The sequence below is a fragment of the Oncorhynchus gorbuscha genome, linkage group LG11, assembly GCF_021184085.1.
Source record: "Oncorhynchus gorbuscha isolate QuinsamMale2020 ecotype Even-year linkage group LG11, OgorEven_v1.0, whole genome shotgun sequence".
NCBI lineage: Eukaryota > Metazoa > Chordata > Actinopteri > Salmoniformes > Salmonidae > Oncorhynchus > Oncorhynchus gorbuscha.
The window spans coordinates 75130370-75144888 of record NC_060183.1 but is presented as its reverse complement, the minus strand read 5'-3'; the positions used below and the strand labels follow the sequence as shown (position 1 = coordinate 75144888).

Here is a 14519-nt window from a genome sequence, read left to right as displayed (position 1 = left end):
AGTTCTGTCGTTTGATTGGTGCGTCCGTCAGTCTCTCTTCCGGGTTTCATCCCCAGTCTAACGGTCAAGCAGAGAGGGCCAATCAGACGATTGGTCGCATACTACGCAGCCTTTCTTTCAGAAACCCTGCGTCTTGGGCAGAACAGCTCCCCTGGGCAGAATACGCTCACAACTCGCTTCCTTCGTCTGCTACCGGGTTATCTCCGTTTCAGAGTAGTCTGGGTTACCAGCCTCCTCTGTTCTCATCCCAGCTTGCCGAGTCCAGCGTTCCCTCCGCTCAGCGTTTGTCCAACGTTGTGAGCGCACCTGGAGGAGGGTGAGGTCTGCACTTTGCCGTTACAGGGCACAGACTGTGAGAGCCGCCAATAAACGTAGGATTAAGAGTCCAAGGTATTGTTGCGGCCAGAGAGTGTGGCTTTCCACTCGCAACCTTCCTCTTACGACAGCTTCTCGTAAGTTGACTCCGCGGTTCATTGGTCCGTTCCGTGTCTCCCAGGTCGTCAATCCTGTCGCTGTGCGACTGCTTCTTCCGCGACATCTTCGTCGCGTCCATCCTGTCTTCCATGTCTCCTGTGTCAAGCCCTTTCTTCGCACCCCCGTTCGTCTTCCCTCCCCCTCCCGTCCTTGTCGAGAGCGCACCTATTTACAAGGTACGTAGGATCATGGACATGCGTTCTCGGGACGGGGTCACCAATACTTAGTGGATTGGGAGGGTTACGGTCCTGAGGAGAGGAGTTGGGTCCCGTCTCGGGACGTGCTGGACCGTTCACTGATTGATGATTTCCTCCGTTGCCGCCAGGATTCCTCCTCGAGTGCGCCAGGAGGCGCTCGGTGAGTGGGGGTACTGTCATGTTTTGTCTTATATTGTCTTGTCATTTTGCTTTTCCTTCTGTTCGTTTTCCCCCTGCTGGTCTTTTTAGGTTCGTTCCCCTTTTTCTCTCTCCCTTCCTCTCTCTCTTCTCTCTATTGTTCCGTTCCTGCTCCCAGCTGTTCCTATTCCCCTAATCAATCATTTAGTCTTCCCACACCTGTTCCCTATCTTTTCCCCTGATTAGAGTCCCTATTTCTCCCCTTGTTTTCCGTTTCTGCCTTGTCGGATCCTTGTATATTGTTCACCGTGCTGTGTCTTTGTATCGTCCTGTCGTGTCGTGTTTCCCTCAGATGCTGCGTGGTGAGCAGGTGTCTGAGTCTGCTACGGTCAAGTGCCTTCCCGAGGCAACCTGCAGTTTATTATCGAGTCTCCAGTCAGTTCTCGTGATTACGATTGAAATTGTTTTTATGCTTTATTTACCACTCCGATTTGTCTAGGAGTATTGCTATTTCCTTAAACTGGATTAAAGACTCTGTTTTCACCAAGTCGCTTTTGGGTCCTCATTCACCTGCATAACATTCCCACTCCTGGGCCAGACTACACTCAATCATATGACCCACTGAAGAGATGAGTCTTCAGTAAAGACTTAAAGGTTGAGGCCGAGTTTGTGTCACTGACATGGGTAGGCAGACCGTTCCATAAAAATGGAGCTCTATAGGAGAAAGCCCTGCCTCCAGCTGTTTGCTTAGAAATTCTAGGGACAATTAGGAGGCCTGCGTCTTGTGAGAGATAGGTAGGAGCAAGCCCATGTAATGCTTTGTAGGTTAGCAGTAAAACCTTGAAATCAGCCCTTGCTTTGACAGGAAGCCAGTGTAGAGAGGCTAGCACTGCAGTAATATGATCAAATTTTGGGGTTCTAGTCAGGATTCTAGCAGCCGTATTTAGCACTAACAGAGGGGTATTTAGTTCTTTATCCGGGTAGCCGGAAAGTAGAGCATTGCAGTAGTCTAACCTAGAAGTGACAAAGCATGGATTAATTTTTCTGCGTCATTTTTGGACAGAAAGTTTCTGATTTTTGCAATGTTACGTAGATGGAAAAAAGCTGTCCTCGAAATGGTCTTGATATGTTCTTCAAAAGAGAGATCAGGGTCCAGAGTAACGCCGAGGTCCTTCACAGTTTTACTTGAGACGACTGTACAACCATTAAGATTAATTGTCAGATTCAACAGAAGATCTCTTTGTTTCTTGGGACCTAGAACAAGCATCTCTGTTTTGTCCGAGTTTAATAGTAGAAAGTTTGCAGCCATCCACTTCCTTATGTCTGAAACACATGCTTCTAGCGAGGGCAATTTTGGGGCTTCACCATGTTTCATTGAAATGTACAGCTGTGTGTCTTCCGCATAGCAGTGAAAGTTAACATTATGTTTTCGAATAACATCCCCAAGAGGTAAAATATATAGCGAAAACAATAGTGGTCCTAAAACGGAACCTTGAGGAACACTGAAATTTACAGTTGATTTGTCAGAGGACAAACCATTCACAGAGACAAACTGATATCTTTCCGACAGATAAGATCTAAACCAGGCCAGAACATGTCCGTGTAGACCAATTTGGGTTTCCAATCTCTCCAAAAGAATGTGGTGATCGATGGTATCAAAAGCAGCACTAAGGTCTAGGAGCACGAGGACAGATGCAGAGCCTCGGTCCGATGCCATTAAAATGTCATTTACCACCTTCACAAGTGCCGTCTCAGTGCTATGATGGGGTATACATTGTTTGTCTTCAGGGAGGCAGTGAGTTGCTGCGCAACAGCCTTCTCTAAAATTTTTGAGAGGAATGGAAGATTCGATATAGGCCGATAGTTTTTTATATTTTCTGGGTCAAGGTTTAGCTTTTTCAAGAGATGCTTTATTACTGCCACTTTTAGTGAGTTTGGTACACATACAGTGGATAGAGAGCCGTTTATTATGTTCAACATAGGAGGGCCAAGCACAGGAAGCAGCTCTTTCAGTAGTTTAGTTGGAATAGGGTCCAGTATGCAGCTTGAAGGTTTAGAGGTCATGATTATTTTCATCATTGTGTCAAGAGATATAGTACTAAAACACTTGAGCGTCTCTCTTGATCCTAGGTCCTGGCAGAGTTGTGCAGACTCAGGACAACTGAGGTTTGGAGGAATACGCAGGTTTAAAGAGGAGTCCGTAATTTGCTTTCTAATAATCATAATCTTTTCCTCAAAGAAGTTCATGAATTTATCACTGCTAAAGTGAAAGTCATCCTCTCTTGGGGAATGCTGCTTTTTAGTTAGCTTTGCGACAGTATCAAAAAGGAATTTCGGATTGTTCCTCAATTAAGTTGGAAAAATAGGATGATCGAGCAGCAGTAAGGGCTCTTCGGTACTGCACGGTACCGTCTTTCCAAGCTAGTCGGAAGACTTCCAGTTTGGTGTGGCGCCATTTCCGTTCCAATTTTCTGGAAGCTTGATTCAGAGCTCGGGTATTTTCTGTGTACCAGGGAGCTAGTTTCTTATGAGAAATGTTTTTAGTTTTTAGGGGTGCAACTGCATCTAGGGTATTACGCAAGGTTAAATTGAGATCCTCAGTTAGGTGGTTAACTGATTTTTGTCCTCTGGCGTCCTTGGGTAGGCAGAGGGAGTCTGGAAGGGCATCAAGGAATCTTTGTGTCGTCTGTGAATTTATAGCACAACTTTTGATGGTCCTTGGTTGGGGTCTGAGCAGATTATTTGTTGCAATTGCAAACGTAATAAAATGGTGGTCCGATAGTCCAGGATTATGAGGAAAAACATTAAGATCCACAACATTTATTCCATGGGACAAAACTAGGTCCAGCGTATGACTGTGACAGTGAGTGGGTCCAGAGACATGTTGGACAAAACCCACTGAGTCGATGATGGCTCCGAAAGCCTTTTGGAGTGGGTCTGTGGACTTTTCCATGTGAATATTAAAGTCAAGATGTTACTGGTGTGCTGTGGAGATAAATGGTGGACCAGATGTCAGGACAGGATTGTTCCACCTATCTGTCATTCCAGGTAAGATCTCTGCAACTCCTCCATATGATTACATGACTGGTGTTCTGGTTACATTTACTGGTATCACTATTGTATCACTATGAGGAATGTTGGTATATGTCTACTTTCTGTTCTCTATCCATCATATCATCATTATGATATTTGTGGTCAGTTGTTCCAAAAAAACACTTAATCACTCAGGACCTTCCTTGGATGTTAGTTTTTAAATGTAATTTTTACTTTTATTTATTCATGGGAACCCATTGAGACCAGGGTCTCATTTACGATGGTGCCCCGAGGACAACAACACAACAAATGAAAAATGATATCTAAAAATAAACTTAAAATGACAGAATCAACACCACAGGTTCAAACACCACAAATACAGTTATTTACATTCAATCTAAACATTTGCAATTCTCAAAAAATGAATTCAACATTAAAGTCCTAAACTGCCCTAGAGGCACCCGAGTCAAGTTTTAGGGAGTTCTGCAGGATATTCCCAAAATTAAAGGCACTAAAACTGAAGGCGGATTTACCTAGATTGGTGCGTACTAGTGGAACCTTGAGAGTTAACCATCTTTGTAAATGGTTTCTCATATTAGAACATTTTAACAGTGAAGTGAGGTAGATTGGACCCTTGTGTAGTAGATATTTCTAAACAAAATGGGAGTAGTGAAGTGATCTACAGGACCTTAATGAGGACCAGCTAACCTTTTGATACAGGATGTGGTGATGCATATTTAAACTGTCACCTGTGACAAAGTGAAGGGAGTGAAGGTAGACGGCATCCAAAGGTTGAAGAGTAGTAGCTGCTGCATTCTGGTAAATGGTCTCACCATAGTCAAGAACTGGCAGGAAGGTTGACTGTAGAATCTGCTTCCTGCTGTTTAGGGAGAGGCATAATCTATTTCTGTAAATGAAGCCCACTTTAAATCTCAGCTTCTTAATAACTAGCTCATCAGTATGTTTTTAAAAATGTTAATTTATTGTCAATCTAAAAGCTCAGATTCATCTGTGTTCAGGTACTCCAGAACTCTATGTGGACCAACAGGAAGTGACTGGAGATGAAGGGGGGAGTGTCATTGTAAATTGTTACTATAGTAACACTGGAAATATGAACTGGTGTAGGATTGGCAGTGTCTCCTGTGTGTGGAAAATTTCTGGGACTCCAGATGGAACATCAGTGACCCTACAGCAGACCACTGATGCCACCAGAAGAAATGTCTTAATGGTGACTAAGGGTGGACTGAAGATGGAGAACACTGGCTGGTACAGGTGTGGAGTGGGAGACCTTATAATGCCTGTTCACATCACTGTCAGACAACAAACCACCACACAAAGTACCACCACTATGACCAGTGAGTAGAGAACAATCAGATACTGTAAAATGAAGTATTAAGTTGGTTTTATCCAGTCTTGCTGGTTTATCATCTAAAACAAATTGGACTGTAACCTTATTAAAAGCTTTTGGAATAATTAGTGGTCCTACCATTGGTTTGAACTCAACAAAATAAAAAGTCAAAATTCACACATTGGGTAAATTAAATAAGCTGGACAAGAAGGTCTTAGCTTAGCCACAATGTGTTGTTACACCAGTCATAATAACGTTGTTGTTTTTACCTCACAGCAACCCAAGCTCCAACCACTGAACAATCCTCTTTCTCTCCAACTGCTGAGCCTGTTCAGACTGACAACACAGTCCAACGACCTGAGGGGAGCAAGGAGAAGGTCGCCATGAGGTAATTATCACTCGTTCAGCTGTATTTAACACTTACTGTTCCAACTGGAAGACAATACAAATATGAAGGTAACATTTTATGGTTTTCTCACTACAGTTTAGGGAACAAAATCACCCTCCTTATATGTTTTCACACCGTGTATAGGCCAAGACACTTATAGAGACATTTACCACTTCCTCATATCTCTGTGGTTTGCTGAAGTAGCAGCATTCTATTCTATTGTCAAGTTTCACACATAAAAGACGTGAAGAGCTGAACAAATGTTTTCATTTCGTCATAGCAGCACAAACAAATAAATGTATCTGTGATGTTTTCAGAGAATTCATTTTACATTATACAGACTTTCTGTCACGATGTTCGTAATAATGATGGTCAGACCAAGGCGCAGTGTATGTTGAGTCCCACATCATTTTAATTAATAAAGTGAAACTTAAGCTAAGACAAAACAAATAAAGAATAAACAAACCATGACGACAATGCAGTGCTAACAGGCAACTAAATATAAACAATATCCCATAACCCACAGGTGGAAAATCACCAACATAGAAAATTAACCTAGAACCCCACATAGAAAATATAAACTAGAACAACCCCCCAGTCACACCCTGACCTACTCTACCATAGAAAATAAACACTTTCTATGGTCAGGACGTGACACTTTCACTGTCTGTTCCATCGATCTAAAAGTCCTACTGATTCCTCTGGGCATGTTGGTGGTGGTGATAGCTGGTGTCCTACTGTTAAATATACACGGGGTGGTTTGAGCCTTGAATGTTGATTTGTTGACTTTGTTGACAGTCGTGGTATAGCAGGGCCGTGTCCTAAGAACAGTCCTTAGCTGTGGTATATTGGCCATATGCCACACCCGCTCGGGCCTTATTGCCTAAATATACACTGCCTTTAGAAAAGGGAAATCTTCCCTTTACAATTCCCCTTAAAAAATATAATTATATTGTAGCAATTTACAGAGGAACATGTTCTAAATCTTTTAAATCTTCAACAGATGGGAAACAACATTTTTCTACCTGCCAAAAATTGGTAATGCTGTGCTTTTCCTCCTGTGTACCATCAGTGCTGTTATGAAGTTCAGAGTAAACTGAATCTTTGTTGAAACTAAAGATGAGTAGAAAACTGATAGGTCTCTTTGGTGAGACCAAGGGACAGATTTACTTTGTTTCATTGCTGATCTTACATACTGAATCATAGTCTTACTGTACTATTCTGTCTGTTTTATATGTTAAAATGCATGCGTTGTTAATAAACTATAAAAATCTATCAGGATATTGTTAGAAAGTTGTGTCTCTGCCCAAATACATTGTTTCTGTGTTGTGTGCTTGTAAACACCATATACGCTTCAACTGTTAATGATTGTTCCGAATCCCTTTGGCCCTGCAGTCTAGAAACGAGACATAAATAAATAATAAATATCCCAAAAATCGAAGCTATTCTAACCTGCTTCAAGCACAGCTAGCTAACTAACCAATAAAATACAGTGGGTGGTCCGCCCAGTTCTAACTAGGGTACTTAGACAAAGTATTCCTACGGGTAATGTATGCCCAGGGGCGATTTGGCTTTGTTCCCCCTTTTCCCACCAACAAACAAACAGTCATGAACCACAACAATACATAATCATATAATTACACAGAGAGAGAGAGAATACTTAAATAAGACAGTAGAAATACTCCAGATGTAACAGACTGATCCTAGGCCCCCGACACATAAACTACTGCATCAGTCTTCAGTGGCGACACCTGTGACTAGGGCATAAGGAGAGAAAACGAATACACAGACAGGATACTTGTATTCGTAACGTTCCCACCCTTTTGCTTTTGGTTAAAAAGTGTTTGTTATTTTTCATGAAAATGTAACAAATGTCAGGCTAACTATGCAACCATCGAACAAGAAGCTATAGCTTTTTTTGTTAGCTCTGCAATACTTTGAAGTATATATTGGTTCTAGTGCTCTACCAGTGATAGTATATACTGACCATAACCCCTTAGTGTTTCTCCACCGTATGTACAACCAGAACCAGCACCTTATGCATTGGGCGCTTATTGTGGAGATCCGCCACAAAAAGGGTTCTGAAAATGTATTGGCAGATGCTTTGTCTCGTGTTCAATAATGTATGATTTTTGTATGTCTTGTTAGGTTGCCTTTGCTTGTTAAACTTGTTAGTATTCATTGTAAATACTTTGGTCGCAATCCTTATAGGGTTGCTCTTTTAACTTCTTGACGCTACCCATCCCTTAAGCGGGATAATTGTCATCAGAAACCGCTGAATAGCATAGCGCCACCGTCAAATAATATGACAAAAAATATTCATATTCATGAAATCACAAGTGCAATATTGCAAAACACAGCTTAGCCTTTCGTTAATCCACCTGTCGTCTCAGTGAAACTAATCCAAGCGTTTGTGTAAGTTTATCGATCGCATGACAAAACATTAAGTACACTTAGTATCAGGTAGCTTGGTCACGAAAATCAGAAAAGCATTCAAATTAATTGTTTACCTTTGATGATCTTTGGATGTTTTCACTCACGAGACTCCTAGTTACACAACAAATGTTCCTTCTGTTCCATAAAGATTCTTTTTAGATCCAAAATACCTCCGTTTGTGGTCACGACAATGCCAAAGAGGGATCCGGATGGGCTCGCACGGGAGCTGAGGTAAACATGGCCCTTAGGTGACCAAAAGCCCTGTCTGCTGCAGCCAACCACTGCAAACATACCGGAACCCCTTCAGCAGTGAAGTAATGGGAGTCAATACCTGACCAAAACCCCGGATAAACCTCCAGTAGTAATTGGCAAACCCTAGAAACCGCTGCACCTCCTTTACTGTGGGGGAGTCAGCCAATTACGCACGGCTGAAATGTGGTCACTCTCCATCTCCACCCCTTAGGTGGAAATGCGGTACACTAGGAAGGAGATGGACTGCTGGAAGAACAGGCATTTCTCAGCCTTGACATACAGGTCATGCTCCAACAGTTGACCAAGCACCCTGTGCACCAGGGACACATGCTTGGTGCATGCTTCGGAGTATATCAGAATATTCATCAATATACACCACTACAACCTGCCTGTGCAGGTCCCTGAAAATCTTGTCCACAAAGGCTTGGAAGACTGATGGAGCATTCATCAACCCGTACGGCATGACGAGGTACTCATAATGCACTGAGGTAGTACTGAACGCCGTCTTCCAATCGTCTCCCTCCCGGATACGCACCAGGTTGTAAGCGCTCCTGAGATCTAATTTGGTGAAGAAGAGCGCCCCGTGCATTGACTCAATCGCTGTGACTATGAGAGGTAGCGGGTAACTGTACTTCACAGTGATCTGATTTAGGGCTCGATAGTCAATACACGGGTGCAGACCTCCCTCCTTGTTCACAAAACAGAAACTGGAGGAGGCGGGAGAAGTGGAGGACCGGATGTACCCCTGACGCAGGGATTTGGAGACCTATGTTTCCATAGCCGCCGACGATGAGGTGGTAATTGAGTTGCCCTCTTCTTAGAGAAGGCGAGAGCCAAATTGGAATATTCGGGGGGAATGCGCACGGTGGAGAACTGGTTGGACTTTCCACCATCGTAGCACCAACAGAAATCCCTAAACACCTTCACGAACACTCCCACGACCACCCCGTGAGACAGCTCTGTTGCCATGAAATAGCGGGGTCATGACAAATTAACCAGGGTAGGCCTAGCACCACAGGAAACTCAGGAGAGTCAATGAGGAAGAGACTGATTCTCTCCTCATGACCCCCTGCGTCACCATGCCAAGGGGAGTGGTGGCCTCCTTAATCAACCTGGACCCTAATAGTCGACTGTCCAGAGAGTGAACTGGGAAGGGCCTAGCCACTGGAACAATAGGGATCCCTAAACTATGGGCAAATGCTCTGTCGATAAAATTCCCAGCCGCACCTTAATCGACGAGCGCCTTATGCTGGGAATGCGGAGAACACTCAGGAAAGTTAACATGCAAGAACAGGTGTGCAACAAAAAGCTCTGGATGAGAATGGTGGAGGCTTACCTGGGGTGACGCCAGAAGGCCCTGCCTGCTGCCTCGACCCCCAGAGGAACCAACCCGACACAGACCGGCAGTGTGACCTCTGAGGCCACAGATGGTGCACGTGATTGCCCCTCCTCCGGCCTCCCTGAGCGCAGCACCTCTCAGCTCCATGGGCACCGGAGCAGTGGTGCTGGGAGAGGGAACAGACAGAGCCCTCTCTGAATGTCCGCTGGTGGCTAGCAGGTTATCCAGCCGAATGGACAGGTCCACCAGCTGGTCGAAGGTGAGGGTGATATCCCTGCAGGCCATCTCCTGACGGACATCCGTGCGCAGGTTGCAGCGATAGTGGTCGATAAGGGCCCTGTCGTTCCATCCTGCTCCGGCGGCCAGGGTCCGAAAGTCCAGGGTGAACTCCTGGGCGCTCCTCATCCCCTGCCTCAGGGGGAAGAGACGTTCACTCGCCGCTCTACCCTTGGGCGGGTGGTCGAAGACTGCCCAGAAACGTTATATGTACAGTTGCTTTGATTGGACTGATCATGTCAACATCTTAGCTAGTAGTAATCATCATGAATCAAGTCGACAATCTACTGGGAAATCATTTGTAATCCTTGTCATATGAAGATAAATAATAAAGAGAATTTATATATAAAACATATCGGTGCTCATCGGTCATTGGACATAAACAACAAGTTGTAAATCTCTAATTCAACAATGAGTGGTTTGGAAGGAATCAGTGACAGTGGCTAACTGCAAGCATTGAAAAGCAATCACTAGCCTGCTATTCAGTGGAGTTTACTGTGTGGTCCCAAATCTGGGTTTAATGGGCTCTTTTCCAAGTTTAAAATGATAAACATTCAAGATTGGACACGCTGTCAATGAAGCATGATTTGTGCCGCGCTCAAAACAACTGTTAACTCTGAACTGCGAAAACTTGACTTCAGTGAGTTCAATACAACTGGAAAGTCGGGAATAAATGAGATCCGAATGGAAAAATATGTTTTGAACAGTCATCCAACTCGGAATTGTAAATCCGGCCTCTTTCTAGAGCGACGACCTGAAGATCAGTCACATCATCATGATTCGACCTTGTTGTTTTGAAAGCATCATAAATTCAGAAAATGACAGACTTTGATGACAAAATTTGCCCACCAAGGACCGCCGCGCCACCTTCCTGTTCAAGTGAGCACAGCACAAGGTGAGTCCAAAAATGCATTGTATGCTGCTGCGTAAATTATGCAATATGCCAGGGAGATATCTACTGCATACCGTAGCTAAGAAAGTAATACTAAGTGTATGCTGTGTAGTAAAATGTTAGTAGCCCATGTGTCTCACCATAATAATTTGGTCTATTACCCCTCTTAATTTTGCCTACTGTTCTGACTTGGTGGTGCATATGTAGCCTATAACCTGTTTTAGAGAAATGTAATCAAAATCAAATCAAACTTTATTTGTCACATGAGCCAAATACAACAAGTGTACACCTTCCCGTGAAATTATTATTTACAAGCCATTAATCAACAGTTATTCAGGTATTTCTCGCACTATTCATTCCGTCTCTGCGAAATACTGGTGGTCCACCTTTTGGTCCTGCCATACATACCTACACGTACGCTACGGTCACAAGACGCAAGCCTCCTAACTGTCCCTAGAACTTCTAAGCAAACAGCTGGAGCCAGGGTTTTCTCCTACAGAGCTCCCTTTTTATGGAGTGGTCTGCCTACCCATGTGAGAGACGCAGACTCGGTCTCAACCTTTAAGTCTTTATTGAAGACTCATCTCTTCAATAGGTCCTATGATTGAGTGTAGTCTGGCCCAGGAGTGTGAAGGTGAGCGGAAAGGCACTGGAGCAACTAACCACCCTTGCCATCTCTGCCTGGCCGGTTCCCCTCTCTCCACTGGGATTCTCTGACTCTAACCCTATTACAGGGGCTGAGTTACTGGTTCACTGGTGCTCTTCCATGCCGTCTCTAGGATGGGTGCATCATTTGAGTGGGCTGAGTCACTGACGTGATTTTGCAGTCTTTGTGGGCTATACTCGGCCTTGTCTCAGGATGGTAAGTTGGTGGTTGAAGATATGCTTTGGCAAAGTGGGTGGGGTTATTCCAGCCTGTTTGGCCCTGTTCGGGGGTGTCGTCGGATGTGGCCACAGTGTCTCCGACCCCTCCTGACTCAGCCTCCAGTATTTATGCTGCAGTAGTTTATGTGTCGGGGCCTAGGGTCCGTCTGTTACACCTGAAGTATTTCTCCTGTCTTATCCGGTGTCCTGTGTGAATTTAAGTATTCTCTCTCTCTCTCTCTCTCTCTCTCTCTCTCTCTCTCTCTCTCTCTCTCTCTCTCTCTCTCTCTCTCTCTCTCTCTCTCTCATATGTTTTGGTGCCTCCTGGTGCCTCCTCCTCTTCTGTATGTGCTCAAACAACGACTCCTTCCAGTGTGTGTGTGTCTTGGGTTTTCAGCCAGCCCTGGCTCTGTGGACTCTGGGCCAGACGAAGGTTCCTGCGGTTGATGAGTGGTTCCTATGCGCATAAGCTGGTGTCTCATGTGAGAATCCAGCGCGCCGTCCATCGTCAAATGGAACAGGCAGACTGCCACCGCAGTGAGAACCCTGTGTTCCACCCTGGGGATTGTGTCTGGCTCTCTACCAGGAACCTCCCACTCCACCTGCCCTGCAAGAAACTGAGCCCCTGGTTTGTGAGGCCGTTCAAGGTTCTCCGGAGGGTCAACGAGGTGACATATAGATTACAATTGCCCCGTCACTACTGTATCTCATCCTCGTTTCCTGTCTCCTTTCTCAGGCCGGTGGTTCCTGATCCCCTAGTTGATGCTGTCCCCCACGACACCCCAGCACCACTCCCTGGACATCAAGGGCAGTCTGGCGTATGCTGTCAGAGCTCTACTGGACTCCTGGCGTCGTGGGGGTCGGCTCCAGTATCTGGTGGACAGGGAGAAGTATGGACCAGAGGAGCGACGCTGGGTTCTGGTGGAGGACTTTCTGGATCTCAACATCATCTGTGATTTCCACCTTCGCCGCACGGATTGACCCGCTCCTCGTCCTCAGGGTCGTCACACTGCGGAGCCGCGTGTCAGAAGGGGGGGTCAGTCACCTATACTCTGGCTCCTCATCCCCGGCGGGCGACGTTGCCGGAATACTAACCACCGGTCCTGGGATTCATCATTACGCACACCTGGCACTCATCATGATTCACACCTGGACTTACCTGCCCTTTATAGGTCCCTCCCTTTGTTCATTCCTCAGTTGGTATTATTCCTGTGTTCATGTATTCCGCCTCTGTTATGTTGTCTCGTTACTTGGTTGTTTTATTAAAGGTTTTTCCTGCATTTCATGGTATCCAATTGTTGTTAGTAATTACTATCTTGTCTCATCGCTACAACTCCCGTACGGGCCCGGGAGAGACGAAGGTCATGAGTCCTCCGAAACACAACCCAACCAAGTCGCACTGCTTCTTAACACAGCGCGCCTACAACCCGGAAGCCAGCCACACCAATGTCTCAGAGGAAACACCGTGCACCTGGCTACCTTGGTTAGCGCACCTACCACAGGAGCGGCCAAACCCTCCCTAACTAGGCTAATTGTGCATCGCCCCACGGACCTCCCGGTCGCGACCGGCTGCGACAGAGCCTGGGCACGAACCCAGAGTCCCTGGTGGCACAGCTAGCGCTGTGATGCAGTGCCCTAGAACACTGTGCCACCCGGGAGGCCCTAAAATGTATGGTATTCTCGAATCAAGAAAATCTTCACATCCATTAGTTTCAATAATTAGCCTAGCTTACTTTCTTACACAAACAATCCATGTTTTGTGTATTCATAATAGTCATATTTTCATTCATTCATTATTCTGCAGTTTACTGCATTTTAAAGGCAGTCAAATTTTGTAAGGGTATCCTGTATTATTGTGCAGGTTTATCTTACATGCTGGTAGCCTAGAACAAACATTATGGAAGTGAATGTGCACTTCAATTGGGTGGACTGTAACTACAAAAAAACACTGCCATAGCCTATAGCAAAAGCATTTATAGAACTGGATATCCTCTAAATTAGGGACCATCTCTGATAGCTATAGTACCGCAGAGGCGGTCACAAATTGTAGCTTTTAATGACCTAGAAAATTCGATGACTTGGAGGTGAAATATATATTTCTTTGTTTTTTTCAATTGGTATTTCATCACATGCCTGAAAAATGTAATTGTGCTGGATAAATTGAAGTGGACTCTGCACAAGTACCATTAGCCAGAGCCAAGAGTAATATGATACTGCTGGATTAGGGAAGAGACTCTAACCCGCTACTGGGTACAGTACGCCACAAGACTCTAACCTGCTACTGGGTACAGTACGCCACAAGACCCTAACCCGCTACTGGGTACAGTACGCCACAAGACTCTAACCCGCTACTGGGTACAGTACGCCACAAGACTCTAACCCGCTACTGGGTACAGTACGCCACGAGACTCTAACCCGCTACAGGGTACAGTACGCCACAAGACCCTAACCCGCTACTGGGTACAGTACGCCACGAGACTCTAACCCGCTACTGGGTACAGTACGCCACAAGACTCTAACCCGCTACTGGGTACAGTACGCCACAAGACTCTAACCCGCTACAGGGTACAGTACGCCACAAGACCCTAACCCGCTACTGGGTACAGTACGCCACAAGACTCTAACCCGCTACTGGGTACAGTACGCCACGAGACTCTAACCCGCTACTGGGTACAGTACGCCACAAGACTCTAACCCGCTACTGGGTACAGTACGCCACGAGACTCTAACCCGCTACAGGGTACAGTACGCCACAAGACCCTAACCCGCTACTGGGTACAGTACGCCACAAGACTCTAACCCGCTACTGGGTACAGTACGCCACAAGACTCTAACCCGCTACTGGGTACAGTACGCCACAAGACTCTAACCTGCTACCGGGT

At 45.4% G+C, this 14519-nt stretch overlaps 1 protein-coding gene across 2 annotated transcripts; it reads left to right on the top strand.

Annotated features, from left to right (window-relative positions):
• Positions 1–4015: 4015 nt before the first annotated feature.
• On the top strand, positions 4016–12917 carry LOC123989464. 2 transcript variants are annotated; one of them, XM_046290496.1, is made up of 4 exons: positions 4016–5197; positions 5467–5578; positions 12017–12265; positions 12374–12917. In XM_046290496.1, exons 1-4 carry the CDS (start codon positions 4954–4956, stop codon positions 12591–12593), a joined length of 825 nt encoding a protein of 274 aa, XP_046146452.1. In that variant the 5' UTR covers positions 4016–4953; the 3' UTR covers positions 12594–12917. The 2 variants fall into 2 exon arrangements, with proteins under 2 accessions (XP_046146452.1, XP_046146453.1); XM_046290497.1 differs by having other exon boundaries at positions 4023–5197; positions 12017–12269; positions 12374–12522.
• The last annotated feature ends 1602 nt before the right edge of the window (positions 12918–14519 follow it).